Source organism: Gavia stellata, chromosome 1 (genome assembly GCF_030936135.1).
Source record: "Gavia stellata isolate bGavSte3 chromosome 1, bGavSte3.hap2, whole genome shotgun sequence".
NCBI classification, from domain to species: domain Eukaryota; kingdom Metazoa; phylum Chordata; class Aves; order Gaviiformes; family Gaviidae; genus Gavia; species Gavia stellata.
The window spans coordinates 133,172,535-133,196,612 of NC_082594.1; the positions used below are offsets into that span (position 1 = coordinate 133,172,535).

General features: G+C 40.2%; 1 protein-coding gene across 1 annotated transcript in view; it reads right to left on the reverse strand.

The window, feature by feature from the left end:
• The window catches only part of LOC104254160 (ephrin type-B receptor 5), a 57,962-nt gene extending 48,917 nt beyond the window's left edge, over positions 1 to 9,045 (reverse strand). Inside the window, exon 1 of the mRNA XM_059834351.1 lies at positions 8,857 to 9,045. Within this exon, the coding sequence (XP_059690334.1) occupies positions 8,857 to 8,950 (94 nt within the window). The 5' untranslated portion in view covers positions 8,951 to 9,045. The remainder of the gene's footprint in view (positions 1 to 8,856) is intronic.
• Between the last annotated feature and the right edge of the window lie 15,033 nt (positions 9,046 to 24,078).

Genomic DNA, 24,078 nt, shown 5'->3' on the forward strand with positions numbered 1-24,078 from the left:
TCAACAAAGAAAGAACTTTTTTTCTAATCAATTCTGAGTCTCCTGTTTACCAAAGTATAATGCAAATAACCCATGGAAACTCTAGGACAAAATAAAATAGAGAAAAGTTCATCAGGGCATGGAAATCCAGATAAAAAGTGGGAAAGGAAAGGAGAAGAGAGAAAATGAAGATGACTTGCTTGGCAGCCTGGGCTCTGCCACGACTAGCAGGAAGTATATTCTCCAGACAGCTTCTCACCAGTGAGCAAGGTAATCTTTATCAAGCACATGAGTATTTCACAGGCGAACAGATACAGGCAGCCTGAAGCAGACAGAACTGTCCCTCTCACTGTGAATATTTTAAGTCAGGAAGCATTAGAAACATAAGACAAGCACACAAGAATGTTGTGTGCATAAATCTCATTTGGTGACCTATGGTCAAAAGTCCCTCACTATTCTTCTTCTTCTCCTCCCTCTCCTACTGGCTGTATACCTTGAATCAGATCCCCAGTCATACTAGCTGCATGTACGCTCATAAATCTAACAAGCTGTTAGGCTGTTCTCTAATTCTGAGGACAACAGGCACAGTATGGTTCATGTTCATGTAGCTACAAACTCCAACCCCACAGAAGTGCATGGCTGCATTCAAAACACCTCTCAGGAATGGTTCTTGGTCCATCCTAACCTCTGACATATGCCTAGGCACTGTTTAGGAGAAGCTTAGTTGGCATGGGCCAAACCAATGACTGTGCTAATAATTTTACAGTATCAATGACTACATACCAGTGTACAGGTATAAGCCTTCACTCTGCCACTTTATTAGTACTGATGTAGCATTCCACATCGTCAGTGTGCTGGGCCAGACCAGCGTTCTGCTGCTCTTCAGTGGCAATAGCAATGATCTCTTCAGCTGAACCTACCAACCTGGATGAAAAATGGCTTACATCCTTTCTATCTTGCTCAAAATCATGGGTCTTGCAAGATCAGATCAGACCCAGGCCCAGGACAGTCCATGATGGTGCTAAGGACAACACTTATTGAGGTGACCTCAGAGTATCAACGGAACAATATTCCACTCTGGATTAGAAATGAGGAATAATCAAGGTATCTGAGCAATCTGGAGGCTTTTAAACACATGAAATTATGACAATTCTTCTTTGACTCTTGCATTAATCTTACATTTTTGAAAAATGAGATTCCAATTTCTTATTAAGACTCTTATTTTAATTCAAAGAAGAGAAAAATAGCTGATGAGAGATTCTTCTATATTTCTCTTCCCTAAACTAAAAAACCCCATCATCTTTTACAGCAGTCAAATGGATTAATTACAGTCTTTGTAAACAAAATTCAGAATTAACTACACTCTCATTTCAGTGTCCTCTGTTCTTGCAGGCCAGAAAAGGGGAAAAAAAAATCCCTAAGACTTATGCTAGTACCAGTCTATACTTACACCACAAAACAATTTCTTGGGCTGCACTATACTATAATGGCAACATCAAGATCAACTGAGCAGAGGTTGGAAGTTGCTATTACAGATCAGGCTGTTCAGAATAGGCATGTTAATGATTTTCAGATTTTGGTTAGCCTATACTTCGAAGCGAGACACTTTAGTGCTTGTGTTATAGGCAAAACATTCCACTGATGCCAAGAAGATGACAGTTCACCCAAGGATGATTGACCCTTGGACAACCTTCATGAAGGCAGAGATGGCCTAACAGCTTTCTGGATTGAAGAACACTTGTCCTCAGTATCTTAACAGTGGAGTGGTGCAAGAGGGAATTATACAACCCAAGTCTAGGCAAACTATAGCCACTGAGAAGAAAGCTGATCCTGAGAAGACAGCAAAAGAATCCCTTTCCCTGTGGGATTAGAAGCTGGTGCTAAAAATGACCAGACCATAGAATCACAGAATGAAACAAGCTGGAAGGGAGGTATAGAGGTCATCTTGATCAACACCCCTCTCAAGGCCAGGCTAAATTAGAGTACATTGCTCAAGGCCTTGTCCAGTTGAATTCTGAATATATCCAAATGTACACGTACCTTGGTAGATAAGGCAAAGGGCACTAGGGTAAAAGGTAACACTCAGAGAGTTTACTTTTCTATCCAGCTGAATGGCCCAAGCAGCAAAACTCTCCCGCTTAACAGACTTCTTGAAAAGAACTGAAATATTACTGGGCTTAAGTCTGCCTTGTATGATCATGCCTTGAACATGAACAAGTAGGAAGACTGAGAATGCTCTCTAAGAGGGCTGGAAAGAGAAAACATTCTCTGGGCTTGTGCAAAAATATTGTTAGGGTTTGCCAAATCCAGTAACCCCACATAAGCAAGGCTGCTGCAGCTCCATGTCCTCAGATCCAACCAACAGCAAGGTTGAGTGGGTATTCCCAACAGGCACACACACAAACACATGCAGGCACTGCACATATATACAGGGCCAGCCAGGAAGGTCAACACAAACAGAAACACTCACCAGTCATGCAAACAGAAACAGCACCACCAACGGCCTCATCCTGCTCCCCTTTCTGGCTGGTCAGGATGAAGGTCTGTTAGTGGGAAATATATATGCATTTATATACAATATGGATCCCTGCAATAACTGTCCTTAAACATTCAGTCTCTGGTAGCTGACCTCTGGATCTGTGGTCTCCCATTTGCTGGCACCTGCGCATATAAGCACCTGAAGCTTGCAGCCCCACTCCTGTTCCTAGTACTCAGACACCCTCACACACTAATACATCCCTTCACCCACATACACCGGCACACTAGGGATCCTGTACTAACTAGCCTTAGGCATGCAGGCTACCCAGTAGCTGGCCCTAGATTCTTGTTACCCAAGGTTGCTAGCACTCGGACATGTGAGTTCCCAAGCCCTGCAGCCAGTTGCTCTAGTGTTGCCCCACTCCACAGAACCCCACTTATACATACAAACACATGCACAGGCACACACACTATGGACCCCTCCAGTAACTGGCCTTAGACACTCAGCCTACCCAGGAGCTGGCCCTTGGATCGTCCTGTCTCCGGTTGCACAGAGATACACAATATACAGACAGGACTCTCAAAGAACCCCCAGAACTTATGGTCTCCCCAGCATTTGGCCTGGACCTCCTGATCCCCTCAGCAGATAGCTCCTCTAGCTGTCTTGCTCACAGAGACACACACATACAAACAGGTGTCTCATTCATCCTCCAGACTATCTGGTCTCTCCCTGGCTTCCCAACCCACTTACTCTACTAACCAGCTAGTCTGGCTTGACACCTGCTAGAGCTCACATTCTCACTCATATAAGCTTGCTCACTCCAGTTGCTGGCATCAGAGAAACACAAATCCTATGACCTGTGGTCCAACTTGAGTTCCTGGCACTTGATTTTCATCCATTCCAGGCTCTCCAGTTGCTGGCAGCACTGGCAGATGGGCCCCTATGACCTGTGGTTCAACTCCGCTTGCTGGCATTTACACATCCATGTACACACATACACACAAAATAAAAACCCCTCACCCAGGTAACCACTGAAAAATTGAATTTAATAAGAAGATAGGATAGACTGTGGCAATCAGGTGCAGATCAAGGCCTGACAGGCATGCTGACCAGCAGCCTGTTTACACATGACTTACCTATTTTCTCACATTTGATCCTCCCCAAAACCACCTTGATCCCTCCCTTTCCCCACCTATAGTGCCTCCCCTAAACCACCCACACTAAGTTTTGCAGAAGTCCCAATGATCTTCCCTACATCCCATAAGTCCCATGTCCTTGTTGGCAGTAACCCCCCTGAATCTGCAAGGTGTTCTAGAAAGCACTGCCATTGACTTATCTTAATGGGTTCCATTCTCACTCAATGGGCTGATCAGGCTCCTGTGATAGCCCTGGGAGAAGCTGGGTCAGGGTGCTTATTCCTCTATTAGGTTATTCGGGTTCCCCTGCCTTTCATTGGTCCTCTGTGCTCCTTTGAGTGTGCAGAGATGAGCCTTTTATCATGCAACTGAACAAATGTATTTATATATGTGGGCTATCACTTGGAGACAGAATACAGTGAAACCTTTGGGAAGCCTTAAATACACTAGAACTTCTTCCAAAACTAAACAGTTATTCTGGTGAAGTAAATAATGTATCAATGGCTAATGACATATGCAACTGTAAAAAGTATTTTCTTTTTCAAGAATGAGTTGATGAAACAAGTAAAAAACCAAACAAAACCAGCCAAAAAATCCCAGTTGTTCATAACAACTCAATACAAAGATTGCTGTTATTTAACAAAAAATGTGTTTTTTACAGTTCGGCTATGACTTAACATGAAAGAACAAGCTACAGAATTATAAAATATGCCTCCTAACATAAGAGAATATATAAAAAAATAATCTATATGAAAGAAATTAGTTTGATTTTTTTTTCTTGGATAAATCTACATTGTGAAGTCATTCCTGCAATGGATGTTACTTCTGTACTCATATGCAATTAATAAAAAAAGCTATTTGGAGCCCATGGGATATGTATTTAGTGAGTTCCATGAAGTATAATAATTTTTAACTACTTGCTATGTCAGAGTAAAATGCTGACACTATCAGAACATCGAAGCTGTCATCTGCATGGAGGAATTCTCACACCCCAATCAGGAGTTATGTACCATCTGTGAAAGAGAGACATGACAGCCAAATGCTCTAGGATATGGAAATACACAGCTATTTGGAAGGTAGCACAGCTTTTAAGCTTTATGAATGACTGTGTATTTTTCTCTTTACCTCCCTTATTCTTTTGTTAAAGCTCTAGGGAAACTGCCAGGATTAGTATGTTGCACTAATTCTTCTGATGTCAGGAAATGCAGACATCAGGAAATAAAAAAAAATGACATTAAATGCTTAGTTTCATCTTTGCATATGCAATCAAATTAAATTATTATCTACAACTTTCCTAGTAATACAATATAATACGTATTCTTACAGAGCTTAAGAGATTCATTCTGCAAACACCCACTATTGAGACTAGAACTTATCCAACTGCCACTGCCATCAAACTGGCTACTTTTGATAACTGTACAGTGTGATTTTTCATGTTTATCTATCTTCTTCTGCTTATTTTTGTTTCATAAACACTAAAAAGTGAGCTTGGATCTTCCAAGGTTTCACTGAAGCATATACTGAAAGTCCCAGATACCATATATGACAAGAATGCTGTTTGCTTTCTTTGAAGCTTTAATTAGCTTTGAATATAAACAGCGTTAGTTGCAGCATGAATAGCCTCTACCATCCTACTGGCCTCCAAGCAGCAAGAGCTAGCCTGCAGCTTGTGAACAGTTTCAACATAGGGCTACGGTACATACCTGGGAATAGGGATGTCCTAGCACAAGGACTACAGAGTAATCTCTTATGGGAGAGAACAAATCAAGCGGAGCTGCTGAGACTGACCAATGGGATAACCCAGACACTCCTCCCCTTACAAACAAGCTGCACATCCAGTCCCATTCACCTTCCGAATGTCTACAACAGGAGATTCCTCTCCCCTGGGCTTTCCAAGCATGCAGCAAAGATTTTGTCATGCAGGGAAGTGTCAGGAAAGAACTGGGAAGAACATAACAGAAAATCTTTGGTGATTTTAATAGCTCATGTGGATCACAAGCAACAGAAGTAAAAAGTTAATTTTACTTCTTTTTTTTCCTGATGTAAAATAACATCTATTTAAACCTTTCTTTGTATATAACAAAACAAAAGGCAATGGTATTTTTTGTACTCTGAAGATTACCTTTGAGGAAAGTATAGTTTTCCTCCGCTTCAAAGTCAAGCCAATTTGAGCAATCAATACATTATTTTCAATAACCCAAGATGACAACCAGTTAATAGAAAAGATAGGGGAAAAAATGAAATAAGAATGCCTGACCTCCCAACCCTTTTCTTGCATATTCCCTTTGGCCAAGGAGACACTTTTAATGCAAAAAGTTTCTACCAAAGCTATTATTACCCTCTCTATATCTTGAACTTCCAGAAGATATTTAGAAAGTCTGTCCAGCCATTCTGCTGGCTGGAGAGTTGTAAAATAAATGCAGTCACTCACATGCAGAACACACCATTCCTTTGGAACATATTTAATGAGTTCTGCAAAATGAACTCCGCTTGTGTTTACAGCTGTGAACATTTATAACTCAGTCAAACCAAAACCAATATTCCACAGAAAATTCAGCTCTATGCCTCAGTAAGAGCTATTTCATTAGCAAGTTATCACTTGCTTGCAGCTATTCTGACTGTAGCCCTCAGGCATTCTTAAATTCTATGCTTCACTAACTTTTACAAGCAGAAGGGTTAACCTACAAAAATGTTAAATAATAAACTGTAGACAGTAACTACATACATATATAGATACTCACAGAAATAAAATTTCTGTGTATTACTTTACACAAAGAAAAAATCTATTTTTTCACCCAGCACGTAGCTCAAAAATAATGCTCCCCGAACTAAAAGCTCAAAAACTCTTGCAGAGCCATAAACATTGGGAAATGCAATCTTAATGAAAACTTTTGTCCAATCTTGTTTCCTTTTATACAGCTGAAATAGTAAGTTTACAAATGTATTCTATTTCCAAAACAGTTTTCCCTCATGCTTCCCATGCAGGTTTTCTTTTAGCCCAAAAATCATGTCAGGAAAATTTTGGATAGACATGTTCATTCCTAGTGAAATCAGTGTGTCTAAATACTAGATCTGTATCAAAGAAGTTCAGCCTAATGATTCCTTTTTATGCATTAAAAACAACAATAAACAAAAACATTTTCAATTGCTTATAAGAACTTCTTTACTTTTGAGTCATGAGGGGGTTTAAAGTGCTATTAGGTCCTGTAAAAGGGTACTGCCTTCCTTATATCCGAAAAGCATTCTGCATAAAAAATATTTGCTCTCTTCATAATGCATAGAAAGATGGTTTGAATACTTTGGTTGCTTCTCTTCCCCTCTCTACAGCTTCTCCTTCTTTTCTTAACCATTTACATTAAGGTTTTATCAATATTGTTCTTCCCTGTTAGAAAATTTCAAACAAAGCTTAGTTTGAGACAAAAAGTGATTTACATTCAGACTGTTTAAATCTAACGCAAATGCCTGCGAAACACTTGGAAGAGAAATTACCTTGATTGATTTTCTCACTCAGTCAATCATCTTTAGTTAGAGGCAAGACATATTTTAGACACCATCTATAAACTTCTAAGAAACCTTACAAAAACTAAAGACCAACCCGGATATTCCCTATATTTTTCAACTTAAATCTGAAACCTGAAGTTCAAGTTTCTACTATATATAACAATGAGTCAACAAAATGGCCATGGGCCTTTTTTCTTCCTTATGGATAACTCTGTTGTAAAGCAAAGCTTTCTACATAGTTATCATCAGACTTTCTTTCCCCTAATGCATAATTCTTGGCCTTTTGACCACAACAAAAATACTTAACTCTGAGATGCAAATTAGCTTTCAAGTGCAGTCCTAGGACCACGTAGTACAGTCACAATGAAAGGTGCTGATTCCCCTGACTCTGAATTGAGAGTTGAAATTCAGCTCATGGGCACTTTTACTGCTTCATCTCCATAGGCAGAACTTTACTGTCCTATTTTAATCCAGGCAATTCAAACATGTGATCTGTGAAGCTGTATCACACAGTGTTTTCTAAATTCTTTTATGTCTACAAACTTACAGGAGTAATCACTGAATTCCAAAAATGTCAGTTCCTACAGGCATCACCGAGTTACTTCATATTTGCAGAGAATGGACATTTTCTCTCCCTTTTCTATCTCAGTTCCTCTACCAGTTACACTAAGGAATAACATAGTACTTTGTAAAATCATTTTTAAATCAGCAATTAACAGAGTTGCAGAGATTTAAGAATCTGTATTACAATCCTACATCAATTATTTCCTCTCTGAACTCCCTTCCACTCCACTCCCCTCCTATTAAAAGAAGGGATGCTTTAACAAGCTTTCCTCTTCATTATTAATAAGAAAAAAACAGTATTTTTTTCTTCCCAATCTCCACCCCCTTTTTCTTAGATCTCACACTATTCTCCTTTCCCCCCCTCTAGGCCTTTCCTTCCTTGTCTCCCTTTGATTCACTCTCTCCCTCCTCTACTTTTTCAGAGGCTTTCACATATGCAAGAGATGAACATTCATCACAAAGCAGTGCAGTTCATTGAGCAAATGTAGCTGCAAGGAAGTATCTTGGAACAAACAAGAGGATTGTTTACAATACCTCTGCCCTTCTCTAACTCTCTCCCATAGCTCTCATCTTATCTCCTGCTCTCATCACCCTCCCTCCTATCATCTGTTCTTTCTTCTCCTGTTTTCTTGGCCTGTCTTTTCCCCTGCCCACCTTTTCTCTATCCTGTCTTCACTTCTCTCTCCCTCCTCTCCCCTGCTGGCTCAACACAAACTGCCTCTTCTTGTCAAGCATTCTCTCCATGTCTATTATATGAGGCAAGTTGTTGAGATGGCAAAGACAAAAATTCCTGATTTCAGCCCACCGGATGCTGCCTTGTGGAACCGCATAAACATCAAGAGATTGTTTCACAAAACAAACACGGTGTAAGAACAGGAACACAAGAATCAAATACATGCAAAGCATAAACAAGGAGCTTATTCCCCAGGCAAAAAAATTATTCTTTGAGAATGTCACTTCTGAGAGAGCTAGCAGAAATGTTCATTAATGGTCCTTCATAAGAGGGTTTGCCTGTCTCACTAGAAACAATACTAGTATCTTTTTACATCTCATGAGATGGTGATCAGCCATCAAACAGAAAGACATGTGCTCAATGCTCATCTGGACTAGGATAAGCATCCTGGAGAGCACACTTTTTTTTTTTCTCTCTAGAGAAAACTTTATTAAGTTGTTGCATTATATAAAATCTGTTCTTACCTTCTAGCGAGGTGACTAGATGAAAAAAACAGACCATCCAGAGCCAACCCATTCCCGCCACTCTTCTTGCACTGATGCCAGTATTAGAATCCATGAAGATCCTCTGTAGATACCACCATTTCAAAAAAACACACACCACTCCCTTGAAATGGTCAGAGATTTCTTGGAGTGTTTTAATATCTTCCCAGACCAAAGCACAGAGGCCTTCACACAGAAATACTGGTTAAGAAAAAACAGAAGGTGGAAACAGAAATCAGGTCACAATAATACAGAACTGGCAGTTTTTATACACCCACTCCATCATTTACTTCTTCCGTGATACAGGTGAAAAAGAGTAGCACAGACCCAGTATTTACCATATACCCACACCTCCCACCCCTCAAGACTTCAGTTTTGTACACTGGCAGTACACACAGGTTTTGACACATTCATGGCATCAGTGAGAGCGGGGTTCCCGGATAAATGTTAATCTGTCCCACAATATAGGCTGTACTCTTACTTAAGCCCTGACCCTTTGCACCTTTGGCAATGCCCCTTGGAAGGTCTCCATTCCATTTCCCCTGCACGCTTTCCAAATTCTGCCCCTTACAATTACACTTCGCCTTTTCAGGACTCTGCAGGGCAGTAGTCGTGACAGGAGAGTTTTTGCCATTTATGCAATACAAATCTGCACTGCTGACACACTTGTAACTGCATTTCAGATGCAGGCATTTGTCCCTTTAAGCATACGACTGTATAACACTATTGAAGCTGAACAGTGTTTCTCCCATTAATATGTCGTAAGCGAGGAAGCAAACGTGGTATTTAAGGTCAAACAGGGAGCCTGCGTTACAGCCAGGAAAAGCACACAAGTCCAAATTTATTATCTCAAGTGGGAAAAAATCCAAACAAACCCAAACAAAACTCCACCACCACCGTTAAGAACCTGACATAAAGGCTTATCTCACAGTCAGGGCGCAGCACGCAGCCTAATCCAGCACTGCATTAAATCAATCAAGCACAGTAATTTTGCTAAGCAAGGTATTTCTGGCTCCATCTGCCCAATTTTCAGTCCACCAGAGAAATATCATGGTAATATGTAGGTTGCATGCAAAAAGCCAGTATGTTTTGTTTCTTTAGGTGCTCTTTGCACAGACCATTGAAAACACTGCAATGTCTTCAGTGAGACAGTGAAGCGTAGCTAAGGAGAAAGAAAAATGTCTCAGGCAATATACAGAAATGGCTCAATAACTTGGCTGAAATAGGGGAGAGAAGAGTTGTAATTAAAAGGGCCAGGCTCACTGCAATTATCTGAAAAGCTAATAATGGGGGATTTGAGCAGGTTAGGCACAGCAGAGAAAAAAGCAGCCTGGGGAGTATGAGAAAAGGCAATGGAGTGCAATCTGATTTGCTTTACTAAAAAGGGCAAGAAATTACTGGACAGGATGGAATAGTTCTCTCTTACACTGCCCCTAATGAGAACCTAGAGCACCAAACGCAGGGGCACCATCAAAACATAAGGAAACTAAAGAAGGACCTCAAGAAGCAGCAAAAACTTTGATTCATGGTTTATAAGGAAAGAGAAAAATAAAATCAGTTAAGTATAACTGAGCAGAAATGAAGATTAAATGGGAGGATGGATGTAATACAGGTACTGCATATTAGTTTAAAAAGCACGTATACACCACAGAAGAAAAACGCCACTGGATGAAACTGTAAAAAGGAGAAAATTCCAGGCTGAATGATCAGAAAACCCTTCTTTACAGAAAGAACTATCCAAGCACATAACAGTGTTCTCCAGGAACAGGGCTGAAGACTAGTGGTTGAGCCACCAAAAACAAGACTCGGTACACCAGAATCAAGCCTGCATGACTACTCTGCATGGAGACATACATACTCAGCATTTGTACTGCCAGTCAATCTGTAACACTATAACATCTAAAAGCCTTTTTTTTAGGTCAGCCAACTCCTGAGAGATGGGGACTTTTAAACATTCATTTTGAAGGCAAATAAATGCAGAAACAGAGGTCAAATAAACTGAAGAAAACTTTCATTTCAGTCAATGGGACTGCATTCATTTACAGAAGGCTTGAAAACAGCCCACAATTCAGACTTCCTCAGTGTCACGTAACTTACAAGTGGAAGAGCAGGAAACAGAACCCAAATATGCTCTGGCTGCTGGATCTCAGGCCAAAGTCTTGAAATTACTAGGTAATATAAGGAGGAAATCAGTTTGCTACCACAAAACAGCTACAACTAAAAAAATCCTGCTACCAAGAAGCAGACACAAGATCATTTCTGGCTCCAAGGAAACCAATTGTTCTCCTTCCCTCCCTACCTGCACATCTCTCTTATAACATCTGTTTAGCTTACCCTGGTAGACCCTGCATCGCAGCAATGTTGCACTGCTCTTCATGAGGCATCATACAGCCTTTGTCTGGATTAGACTGGAAAATTATTTTTCCCTGAAACAAATTGTGGCTAAACCAAAAAGCTGGTTTTGATTTAGCAGTTAAAAAAGGTAAATCTGTCTTTTTCTTTTTGATTCTGCCTCTTCTACACCTCAATGAAAAATGCTTACTCCACAATGAAGGGTAGAGGAGAACATTATGGAAACATTTAAGGGAGAGTAGGAGGGAAGCACTAGCCTCTCTGAATTAAAGAGTACCAAGACCCTAAATTGCTAACCACTGCCCTGCCCTGCCCTCCAGCACTTGATGTGTGCAGCGTTTGACTACACCCAAAGACACTCGTCTTTCATTCTTCAGTTCTCCCACTATTTCTTCCCTACACCAAACTACTTAAACGGAAACCTCAAACCATCCCAACTTCTAAACCACCCTCTTCTCTTGTCCATACAAGCACCTTTCCATGGCCTGCTCAGCTTGTTACTTCTTCCAAAACCGATTTCAGACAGATTACCTCTCCTTGCTACAGAATCCACTATCCCTCCATTCTCCTCCAAATCCTACTGCAAAGTAATACACCTTCCCTGCACAGGATCTTTCAACAAACTTCCTTAAATATCCCTTCTCGTCCTCTCTTGCTTCCACCCATGTACCAGCTGTTGATACTTCTTATGCTAACCCTTCCATAAAGGATTCTAAACCTTTTTTGGGCCTATACTTCTTTGGCTAGTGGAATGATCTCCCAACTCCTTGGAAGTCCTGAAAATCATAAAGCATCTCAAAAGCATTACAGTTCCTGAGGATCCAAATGTCTTTTAATGACTCAACATTATAAAACAGTGAAGATCCCAAGCAGTCAGAAAAGACCGGTTATATATTGCCTTTGCTTTAGTACCAAGCTCCAAGAGATGGGAGGTGGAAGTCTCCAGGTTATCTGCTTATGTTATTCACCAATGCTATCATGATTACTTACTTTGATACCATCACTGTGGTATCTCGGTTACCAAAACTTAATTACGTTCAAGATCCCAATAAGAGAGATGAATACAATCATCAGCAGTATTTTCAAGAATCCTGGTTTCTTAGCTGAACAACCAGCGAGGGAGAAGAGTTCTTTGGGAAGCTTGTCAAGGCGAGTTTTGAACATCTTCAAGGATGGAGATCCCCCAGCTTCTCTGGGCATCTGTTCCAGTGCTGAACCACGACTGGGGATTTTTTTTTTTCTTCCTCATATATAGTCAGAATCTCCCTGACTCTCTTCTGATGTATGTATCAACAGAAGAAAGTCAGCTCTTGCCCAGCATCTCAAAGCTTCTTCTACACACGACTGCAGACACAAACCATTTCAGCTGGAAAGCCTTGAATATGAAACAAAGTATGCCTGGCTTAACTGGCACTGTTTACAGCCTGTCTCCTCTCACCAGACAGAGCTAGTGCTGCAATTTCTCAGTTTTTCTGAACTCAATCTTGAAGTAGGAACACTTTGGTACAGTCTCCAGGCAAATGATGCTCAGTGCTACAGGATAGATAGCGATAGTGCTCCCATATGTACTAGGACAACTGACACTTGTACAGGACTATGCTTGTGAGATTTCTGTCACAAAGGGGGCTGCTGTGTGCCCATCCTGTAACTAAACTGTGGCAAACATGAAGTACTTCATGCAGCCAGTATCTCTGTAGCAGTTTCCTTATGCAGATAAAGGATTGCCTCAAAGTTCAAGCACTGTCAACGATGACACCTGAAGAGCCACAGGGCACTAGTACTGCTAAACAGGCCAGCATTGATTCAAAATTCTCTCTTCTATCAGTGCATGTGTTTTTATTAGAAGGGAAGCAGATTTCCTCCTAGGTTTGTGTAGTCCCTTATTTTGGAGTACCCCAATGGCGTATATCTTGAATCTTGATGGAGGTGGTCATGCACATGACAAACGTAAGAGGGGTCTCCTTAGAATGGACTGCTTTTTTTCTTCTGGTTTGCCTGGCACTCTGAGACTGATCAAGAACAATGACAACTAGATAAACAGTATTAATTCTCTGCTGGCCACAGGTTCTGCTGGACCTAAGCTTTAAAGAAAACCCCTTGCTTTCTAATCTTTTTGATTCCACCCATAAATCTTGAGACAGGCCTTCACTGAAGCATGTTCCAGCCTAGTATGCAGACAATATGTAGCCACAGATCAGAAAGTAATGCACATTGACCCTATTCCCCTCTGACAGATACCACCTGCAGAACGTGACATGAAAGCATTCATCTGAACTATGCACCTGCCTGGGTTCTGCAGGAGGAATTCAGGCATGCCCTCAGGATTAAGAAAAAAGCTAGGATTGTTCAGGCACTGCACAAGCCTCCTGGAGGAAAGATGAGGGCCTGACAGGTTCTTCCTCTCCATGAATGGAATGTAGCTGTTTGTTTGCGTTCTGTGAACTTAGAGCAAACCAGAGGCAGCAAGAAGAAGTATTAGTCCCATAGCCCCCAATTCCTACAGGAGACCTAAGGTCAGTTCCAATATTCTATTCTCTAAAAGCTGACAGGAGCTTGATCCACTGCAGAGAGGATGCTCCACCCTGCACTACTTTGTAGAAATCCCAACTCTTAATATTGGTCCAAGTATGTCATTCCCAGGAGGCATAGAGAAATGGAAACAATGGGGCTGCCAACACAATACAAAAATTGTCAGTTCTTCCTGACAGCCTTCCTTATTGGAAGAACACTTGTGTTTTTGAATGTGCAGTCAAGAGAATAACAATTATTTGTGCTTTAGTGCAAACTACATTTCAAAACACAAGAAAGAACACTGAAGCAGATCAACGTCCATCTAACCCAAGTTTTCTCTGTGTCTACAGTGCCAGGAAGAGGTACTATTTAGAGACAGCTTGCAAGCCTGGCCTCTGTGTGGTCCACTCCCCTTCTGCCCCTCCAGCATGCACAAATACAAGACTAGGGTTGCTAGAGAGTATACCCCAATACATTCCCTAGTATCTCTTTATGAATTTATCTAATCCCTGTTTTGAACTTGCAACAGATTTGCAAAGATATTTACCCTGTGCAACAAAGTACTTTCATATATTTTAAATTGTTCCAATAGAAGCTGAAATCGTAACAATGCCAGATTTTTACTCTTTCTATTCTTCTTAACTGTACCAAGAACTTTTCCAAATCATCTCGTTTCCTCCCACTGGAACAATGCTTCTTCCTCCTTCATTGTTAACTGACTCCTCCAGGCCTATTTCACAGTAGAAATCATTATACGGGTATAGTTTCCCTCTGCTACGCTTGATTCAACATATTTCCCTCATATTTGTCATACTCCTTCCTCACACACAGCATCTAGATGCAAAATAAATGCACCTCAAAAATTCTTCAGGGCAGAGAAAACACTGTACCTTTGCAGGCACGGTCTTTCCTCCTCTTGCACATTTTGCCCTATGACTCTTAAAGCTTAATATTATCTCTCAGTGAGAAGCGTTACAAAGATAAATGAGTGCAACACCTGGGAGAGTCAATAAACTACTATTCCAATTAATTTGTGCTGCACACCGATTCATCACATCTAGGCAGAGTACAAAAAGTGGAATTAATACCTCTTCTCATTCATAATAAATAGGGAACCATTATACTGTTACACACCAAAGAAGAGGCCTTTCCCCCTCCTCTCCCCCCAGTTCTCTCCTACTATAATTGCTCCTTCACCATTGAGATGCCCTTGTAGCTATGGTCACGCATCTCACTAGGATAAATCTCACAATGCTGCTGTGAAAAGCTGTCACTCAATGCCTGTGCAACACTTTGAGCATGACATAATACTGCCTACCTTCTTTCTTAGACAATAATTACAATAACTGCTATTCATAGAAATCTTTCTACACTCTAAACAGGAAGTGAATGGGGGGAGAGCAACACGTAATTTATTGCTCAAAGTTTTAATATTGTGAAGTTAATGTGCTTTTCTTCAAAAAATTTATCACTGGGGCACATACAGCAGCACAGAGAAATGTTTAATTAAATATATAAATAATTTCAATAGTTGCTGTATATCCTTTTATCTCTTGTTACTATTTGAGATTATTTCAAATTACTCCAAAATACTTTAAAAATATCTGAGAGGACAGTGCAATTTGCAACAAAGCCTTGTGGATTTTTTATGGTCTGTTCAGTTTATTAATTTAATTTTGAGAGAAAGGCTCTAGGTGCCAATGTATAACTAAGCTCAAGGGAATTCTTCCTCAACAACGTACTTCATAAAAGATTTCCTCTGGCTGCCTTGATCATCGGTTTCTTACAGATTATCTAAATAGGGTTGTGTCTGTGTCTTTTGGGATTCTTTAAGTTTACAACGACAATCCAAAAGTTGATTTTGAATGCTCTCCAAAGAAAGGGATTTGTTTCCTTGTTTACCATGGAAACACCAGGAGTCTTGAAGCTGATCTTCACGCTCTGATTATACATTTCCTAGTGGGATCCAAGTTAAGAACTTCCATAGCCCTTAAAGGGAAGAGGTGCCTGTTTTCATGCATTTTTATTAAGCCCTTGAGGCTCGGATAGGGTGCCCAAATTAGAAGCATAATCACTCAAACAACCTCTACAGTCAGTGGACTGAGCTGAATCATCTTCACTAGGTACCTAAGATCTGCACTAATTAAAAAAGGGAGCTATGGACAGCTGAACAGCCCCCTCCACATGACTCCTTAGGTGCGGCCTAAAGGTATCTGGGGAGATTCTGAGCCTCTGTGTTGTCTTCCAACCCATACAGGTGGCCACGTTAGCATTTCTTTAGATAACCACAGTGCTTTCCTTTAAATCTCTCTTCTCTGCCATGACACACATACTTGGCTAGAGAAGCCTCACAGCTTTGCTTGTGACCCTAGTTTATCTTCCTAACCAAAATCATTCACCACTGCCCTGTGTTTCTGCAGACTCTCTCAATGCCTCCCCATTATGTTTCTGCTATGCCTAACAAGATGGACACTGATCTCCTGAAACTATTGCAATTTTTAAAAATTGTTTTTTTAATTAAAGTTATATATTCTTTCTTCCACCTGCTTTTTAGGCACTTGAATTACATGCACGTTAAGTACAACAAAGCTCCGGAACAAAATCTCTTCCCACCTCACAAGATTTGACTTAATTGACAATTTTTATAGTGATTTGTGTACTTTGCAAAGAAACATTGGTAATTATACTAAAGTTTCTAACATTAACACCTGGAACCAAAATTCCAGCTCTAAAATATTAATAACCTTATAGAATGAAAAATGTGAAGAAATGCACTGTTGTGTATGTTATCCATCACTTGCCTGATAGAAACTCTCCTAAACAATAATAGAAATGGAGTGATAGAGAAATTACTCCCTTTGAATTTTCATACAGTAAATAAAGGAGACTGCAGAAAGAAGAGGGAGAAAAAGAATTGGCAGCTGCCCATCACATTTATCTTCTTTGATGGCAAGAGAAGGTAACAGCTGTACCTACTGGGTATAGTTTCACTGTGCTCTTATCAATTTTACTCTAATTTCTCAAGAAACTTCTCTCAGTACAACTGTGCACAGATCCTTGCAATGCACTTTTATCTACATGAAAATAGACATGATGTCTTCAATTCAAGTATGACTTACCTTTAACAAGTATACTTTTATCTGTACAAAAGGAAGACATAAGGCTTCATAAAGGAAAAAAAATACGTAATTTACAAGCTCTAGGGCACAGCAGCAAACCTTTCTGAAGCACTGTGTAAAAGGTTGTATTTCCAAAATACAATTCACAGAATTTTATGTTTAGGGGATTTGACCGAAGTATCCCTGAAGATGGCCACATTATTAACTTCTAGGTGAAACCATTCTGTGGTAGTAAAAATTCTTTGAAAATTGACATTTCCTTCTCCAGTACAACTGGCAATAGCTAAGTTTAAGTAAACGCTTCAAATTTCAGAGTAATTTTATGATAGAACAAGTTTGAAAACAACAAGGAAAAAGATGCATACTATTTTGGCATTAAAAAAGGGAAGGGAAATAAAACTTTTTCACAAACAGTATTTAAACAAATGATGTGTGACGTAAAGAGCATGTCCCTAAAATCATGTTCTCATCTACTCAGCAATGCTGATCTTGCTTCTTTTCATCTGAAACTGAAGTTTTATTATATACTGAGTTCTGATTGCTGATGGATGGAAAATGATAAAGAGGCCAAGCACAGCGTTAGCGATGGCCAGACAAGCAACGCCACAAATCAGACTAATAACCTTGACATTTGCTGACCAAGTCTGCGAGAGCATCTGCAAATCTGCATAGACAAACCAAGCACGGAGCTGCAGAAGGGCCTTAAAGGCACTGTCAGGACACTGGAAAAGAAATCAAGGGCCTGAAGGGTTGGGTGGCAGCAAAAGTGAGAGTGGCTTACAAAAGTAAGATATGGATAAGCCTAAGAAAAGGGATATTTTATGCTAATGCTGTTTCCCATTTTAAATTAAGAATGTAGCCTTACCTGGCATGTCTAGAAATATACGAACCAAGCAAGATCTATGCACAAACACCTAAAACATACAATGGAGGGCAAAAACCAAACCGAGAATACTTTTCTTAAACTGCTCTTTGTGGACCAAAGTTTGCAAAGCCCTTTAGTAAGGATTAAGATTTTCTTCAGCTGCCACTGCAGCTGAAGAAAAAAAAAATCTTCATTTTTTGTAAAAATATACTGTCTTAATCTCTAATTTTGCTTTTAACTTTATGAGGTTTTTACAGTAAGGAATATTTAGCATAAGCAGAAAATCCATGCTATTCATATTCACAGTATCCAAACTTATGCTGTCCATTAGAAGACGGTGGCAGCACTGTTAAAAGGTAATGTTCCTTTTCTATGGGAATTCCCTGCATTTTGAAATTGCCTTTCATTCCATGAGAGAAACTGACATTTCAAAACAGAGTACAGAAAGAACTAATAATATTAAAACATCTTCATTTAAGTGCTGCTCTTCTTATTAACCTCCTTTCTGGCTTCAAGGAGGCAACTTGGGTTTTCAGAGAATGTGCTTCATGATTTAAGGGTTAATTATAACTACTTTTTTCCATTTTAATCAGTTTCACAGCCTTGGGCTGTCATAGAGCTTGGTTCTCAAATTGTTGGCTGCACGCATTTGCAGATAGAGGTTACTTTTATTTTTAAAACTACTTAATTATTAGCATTATTTATCATCACTGGTTTTATTCCTGTTAAAAGAAGCAAGGAAAGAATGCTTCTTTGTAAAACAACAAGGCAGAAAAGCACTGAAGCATAATCACTTTACTAACTTGTTAATTGCCCTGATCTTGCCATCCAAACCTCCTCCCCCAGCCCCACTCCATGCACTTGACTACCAGCTAGCTTCCATTCAAGTGTACCCCCACACGTATTGCAAGTATCAGTTTTCGAGTTCATAAGGTTGCCCTAACAGAGGCCTGCAACATAACATATTCCCTGAATGGAAGCGGGAATGAGAAATTATCTTCAGGCAAGCTGATTCCCTTAAATTTTGCTGACTGCACGAACAAGCTATACAATACACAAGCTTTAGCTCCGGCATGTAAATTAGAGTGTTTGATGTGGAAATATATGCACAAAACTAGGAAGCTATGAGGGAGAGAGAAAATGGCTCAGAGAGTTCTACCACACAGTTTTCATCCTTATATGACCACTGGTTGCCTGGATGGGAATTCTCTTCCACCATTAGTTTGAGCCTCCTGTTCCCATTAGGCACTAAACCACTAAAACAATCCTGTATTGCACTGATCGTACTCCACAGCGCTGCACACCAACACTAACTATAGTCCGTTTATAAGCATGTTTGCAGGAGGTGTTACTGCACTGTGCAGTAACAAGCGACTAGGGAGCTACCTTGGTAGCAATCTTTCAAGGCACAGTAAGAGCACAGAGACAGGAACTATGAGACCTAGAACTTATTCTGGGAAAACTTTAAGAAAATAGATGATTTCTCCAGTTTTGCTCTCTTCAGTTCCAATCTCCAAATCCATAATCTTCATTCAGACCTCATAGTACCTTGTTCTCATTGTTAAAATGACTGAACTGAGCAACAAGAACAGAGACTGTAAGGGTCCTATTCAACTTCAGAAACATCTGACTTGGTCTTTAACACTGATTTTCTTTTTCCTTTTCTCAATGATATATAGATATTTATTTAGAGAACAACATTAATGATTCATGCTGGTTCAAGGCTTAGACCAGGCTCTCACTTTGATTTTGGGAAACAGGTTGCCCATAATTGGCTCTTGTCTAGCAGGCAGTTCAGAGAGCAATGAGGCAGAAATGGCAGCTTGAAGAAGAGAAGTGAGATCAAGGCTGCAAAGAAGAGAGAGATGACCTGAAAGGGAATGACTGGGTGGAACAATTAGCTAAGTTCAGTGAAGCATCGTAGGGAGCCCATGTGTAGTGAAAGTGGGTTAGAGAGTAGTGAAAGCGGGTTAGAGAGCCCCACCAAAAATTTGAACTTGCCACTGGAAGAGCCTGCAGAGCAGCCAATTCCATTCTCAGGTCCTTCCCTCCGCCTCCTCCATCCTGCATTTCCAGTTCATTGTTTCCACCCTCAGGAAATAGGAACATTATGTGCCACTAATATTTCAGCAGAACAGAAAAAGTCTTAAGTGGAAAAGGGAAGGCCAAGTGGGTTACAGTAGAAAGATATTTCAGGCTCATAGCATCTCTTTCTAGTGCATCTTTGTATTATTTTTGTGCCAGAGATGAAAGAAATAACATATAAATCTCAGAGCTCATCCTGCCTCCTCTGTGTCTCAAAGGCTTGTTTATATTGCAGTGTGGATGCTTACTGCTCTTGTTACAGCCACGTCTAACTTCGAAACCAAAGGATTACACCTAAAATGGAGCAAGTACAGCACACCACTTCCTTTCGTTGGATACCAACCAGTCTTGGTTGTAACACAGCATATCCAAAATGCATGTTCTGTCAGGAAGGTAGTCCCTCCCCCAGTTGCTGGTGACACTGTAATAATAGAAACTAAAAGAGGGAGATGGGTATCTTTATCTAGACAACATCTGGCCTACAGTCCCCAGTCAACTGCAAGATTTTTGTCTGTATATTCCTTTAAGCTTTTCGAGTTATATTTTTAAATTACATAAGCAACAGGCCTTCCACGACTTCCTACCATCTGCTTAGAACCTTGCTGGAAGAAAATGTGCCTTAATACTGAACCTGAAATCATCTACTTTGGGCAATTTGAGCCAGCCCTTTTGCTCTAGCCACATTACCTAGGATCCTGTCAATAGTCTCCCAGGTACTATAAATACTCCAGAGCAACCCTTTTTCAGGTATCATTAAGCTAGTTCTTTTTAATAGCATGTCAAAAATTCCCTGTAGTCTCCTAATCACTTCCGTTGCTCTTCACTGAGCTCCCAGTTCATCAGTGCCGTGGCAGAGAAGTTCACACCGTCAAATACAAATAGCCCATGTGCATTTGCATTAGTGACATAAAGTCAGGGATTGTCCAATTTCAACACCAGAGGTTCAGAGGCACAAGATAAAATATAGTAGAAAACACAGGGCTCATCTGCTATGATCTGGGGAGAAAAAAAGCAAAGCCTTTTTCAAAAGGATCATCTAAAAAATAATTTTAAAAGAACTTCCTGAGGTTTTAGGGCACGTTCCCCCTTCCCACTCTGATTTCTATCCCCATAACTCTTTATACCACCATTAGACACAGTGGGCTGGTACAGACCATCAGACAAAAGAAGCAAGATGCGTACAACAATTCAACGAGCCTATTCTGATCCTTTCAATTAGAGTTGTCCAGTATGTGTTATTTTACCAAACAGAGTAAAACTTGCTTTAGCTTAATTCTTTTAAAGAACTGAACGTTTTTATTTTTACTCTGTTCCCAAAGGCTGACTTTTTTCTTTACACCCTGCCACTGCACACACTCTTTTGGGGGTAATTCATTAGACAGAATCAAAAGAATCTGTTTAGGAAACAATTTTTTAAGCCATTTTCTTCAGGTAACAGGGATCTAGTCACTAATTTGATTTGCTTAGTTGCAGGAACCTGCAGCTTTCTGAGACCATCTAGAGCCAATTCTAATTCAAGATGGGTAAAATTATCCATGAGAAACATGCAACTGTCAACACGATTCTTCCAGTCAGCATTAGGAGGACTTTTGACTGAAACAAGGAGCACAAGTCATGCATCATTCCCATTACCTTATTTCACCAAATGTCTTTCTGGTGCTCAGCCTGGGGCCCTGAGCAAGAAGGCGCTACAGTAAGGCTCCAAAAGAAAACTAATTACTCTTCAGCATCAGACTCCACATACCTGTCCCAGCAGAACACAACACCAAGACACATGCAAATGACAGAAAATTCCCTCTGTCAAGCCTCTATCTATCTGCTAGATTTTAACAGACTGCTGATTTATACTCAGGTCAGCACAATTTGTTCTCAAATCACGTTGTACTGCACGTCTACCGATTTCTAACATGCTTAGATACTGGAGGAGGAGAAGGCCACTAAGATCCTCTCTGCACTAGTAATTAAATGAACATTCCTCAACAGAACTATTCCATTACTGATACCATAATGATGGCAGTGGTAACTGCTGATATGGTGGCCCCTTTATGAACAACACACACTCCAAACGGGATTAGCAAACCCACTGAAAAGTGAAAATGCCAGTACATATTTGCATTCCCATTGCTGCTGGCACAAACTCAAAGCCTACTGACATTAGCAAGGGAAGCAACCATCTGGGAGACAACTGCAGGCAAGCATCCCAATCCAGCTGTGCTTCCAGCAGCTTCTTCCTGGCTCAAAACCAAGAAGGAATAATTTCAAACATCTTCCTGACACAGAAAGCATTTCAGATTCTGCTTACTGGGATCAAATTGACCCTAGCTGTGAGTGAAACTTAACATTTGGAAATTCAGTTTTATAAACAGTCCAATTTGAATTTCCAAATGAAACTTATTAAAAACCTGCCCAGAAATCCCTGCAACAATATCCCTCTTGTGACATCACACCCTCTTCTTAAAGAAAAGTTAGGAAGATAAGAGAGCTCTGCCAGGAACCCTGCTTCCAGCTGTAGACATCCTCAGGATCTGAGAGAGCCTGTGGTGAGCCTGATGCTAAAGGCCTCCACACAGGCGTCTGTATCCTACACACTGCCTCTGAAGTGGTCAGCTGGGCCAAATAGATTCATATCATGTGAGTGTTTTACAGTAAGTGGGAGAGAGATCAGGTCATTCAGGGAGCTTTGAAAGCTCTACAGTAACTTGGAGGAACATCGGTATGCTAAAACAGAAGTAAGTTATAAAGAGTCAGTACTCCTCAGTCGCTAGCTTCTAGGGTTTAATTACATGATTTAGACACATTGGATATTTTCCAGAAACATGGCACAGAGAAAAAAACTGCACTTGGAAACTGCAGAATCAGCAGAAGAATCATTTACTTGGCAAGCTTGGGGAGACAAAAAAAAAAAAGCCTGTCTGAAAATGAAGTCATGTATGTTTCAATATACAGGTCTGGGCTGGTGAGAATTTCCATCCTAAGGTGAACCAAGACCTTCAGCCTTCATATGTAAGGCTATCGTTTTCAGATTGGATAGGCTGAGTTCTCATAGTATCCAGCATCTTCTCTACTCCCAGGATAGCACTCCTTTTCTCCTCTTTAACTGTTGTTGTGTGCATACATGGGCATGCGCAGGTATGCCTGCATATGGGAGGGGGTGTGTGTATGCACGTGGAACATTTGAACATAAATTTTCTTGACAAATGAGCCCTGAGTAGCAGAATACACAGGGGCCTCTGGAGGCATGGAAAACTGAAACCAGTGACTAGAAGAGCTTGCCTTCCAAAGCTGCTGCTTTTCTCAGAAGTGGTCTCAAGAACAATCTTCAAGTAGCACCTCTGCGACAGGAGCATCAGCCTGCTCCATGGTGACTTTTTAAGATGCAAGACAGCATCTACCAGATAAAATATTGTGCCAGTACCTCCATAAAGTACACACTTTTAATTTTTTTTTTTTAAACACATGTATTAATAGTACACTTAAAAGAAAATACTATTCCTGGTGGCAGAGGAGTATTTCTTCAAAGCACAACATGTGCTTCTGAGAAGAAAGTACTAGTGTAGTTCTTCACTTTGTTAAGTTTAGAACTCCTTCTATAAATCAAATGCAAGGAGAGTGACAACATGAAATGGCATTTTCTTACTCAGCAGATTTGCTGCTCACATGTCAAAGTACTGTGGCTAAAATGAGTAATTAAGGAGTTTTTATCCTTTTTGGGATGTTTACATAGCACAGTTGGCACCCTCGAGACAGAGAGCTAGTTTGCTGCTGTACATCATCTGCAGAATTATTTACAAAATCCAAAGTTATACTTGTGCACACCCTCTGAACTCCATGACACTGCATGGTTGCCAAAGAGAGCAAATATGGAGAGCAGAGGGATGTCCAACCCAAGACTTAAAAGGCAGAAGCTAAATGGTAAGGTTGCAAAGAGTTGGAAAACTGCTGAATTCGTGGAGTCAGTAGCTGGAAAAAGTACATTAACTGTATTGCTGTAAGATGATAAAAACTTCCTAACAAAATACAAATTTTCCTTTTTTTAAACAGTAAGATATAATAGTAATGTAATATTAAAGCAGGTTTAAGAAAAAACGTAAGAGAAAATAATGACAAAGTTATAGGAGGCTCATCAGTTTCTTCCTAAAGCTTTAATCAACTTTTCTCTTCATAGAAATGAGTCTTTCAGCTTTTTGAAAAAAATCATTATGTTTATGACTGAGAACAGCCGATCTGGTATATTCTTAACAAACATTTTTTCACAATAGCACCCTTTTTGGG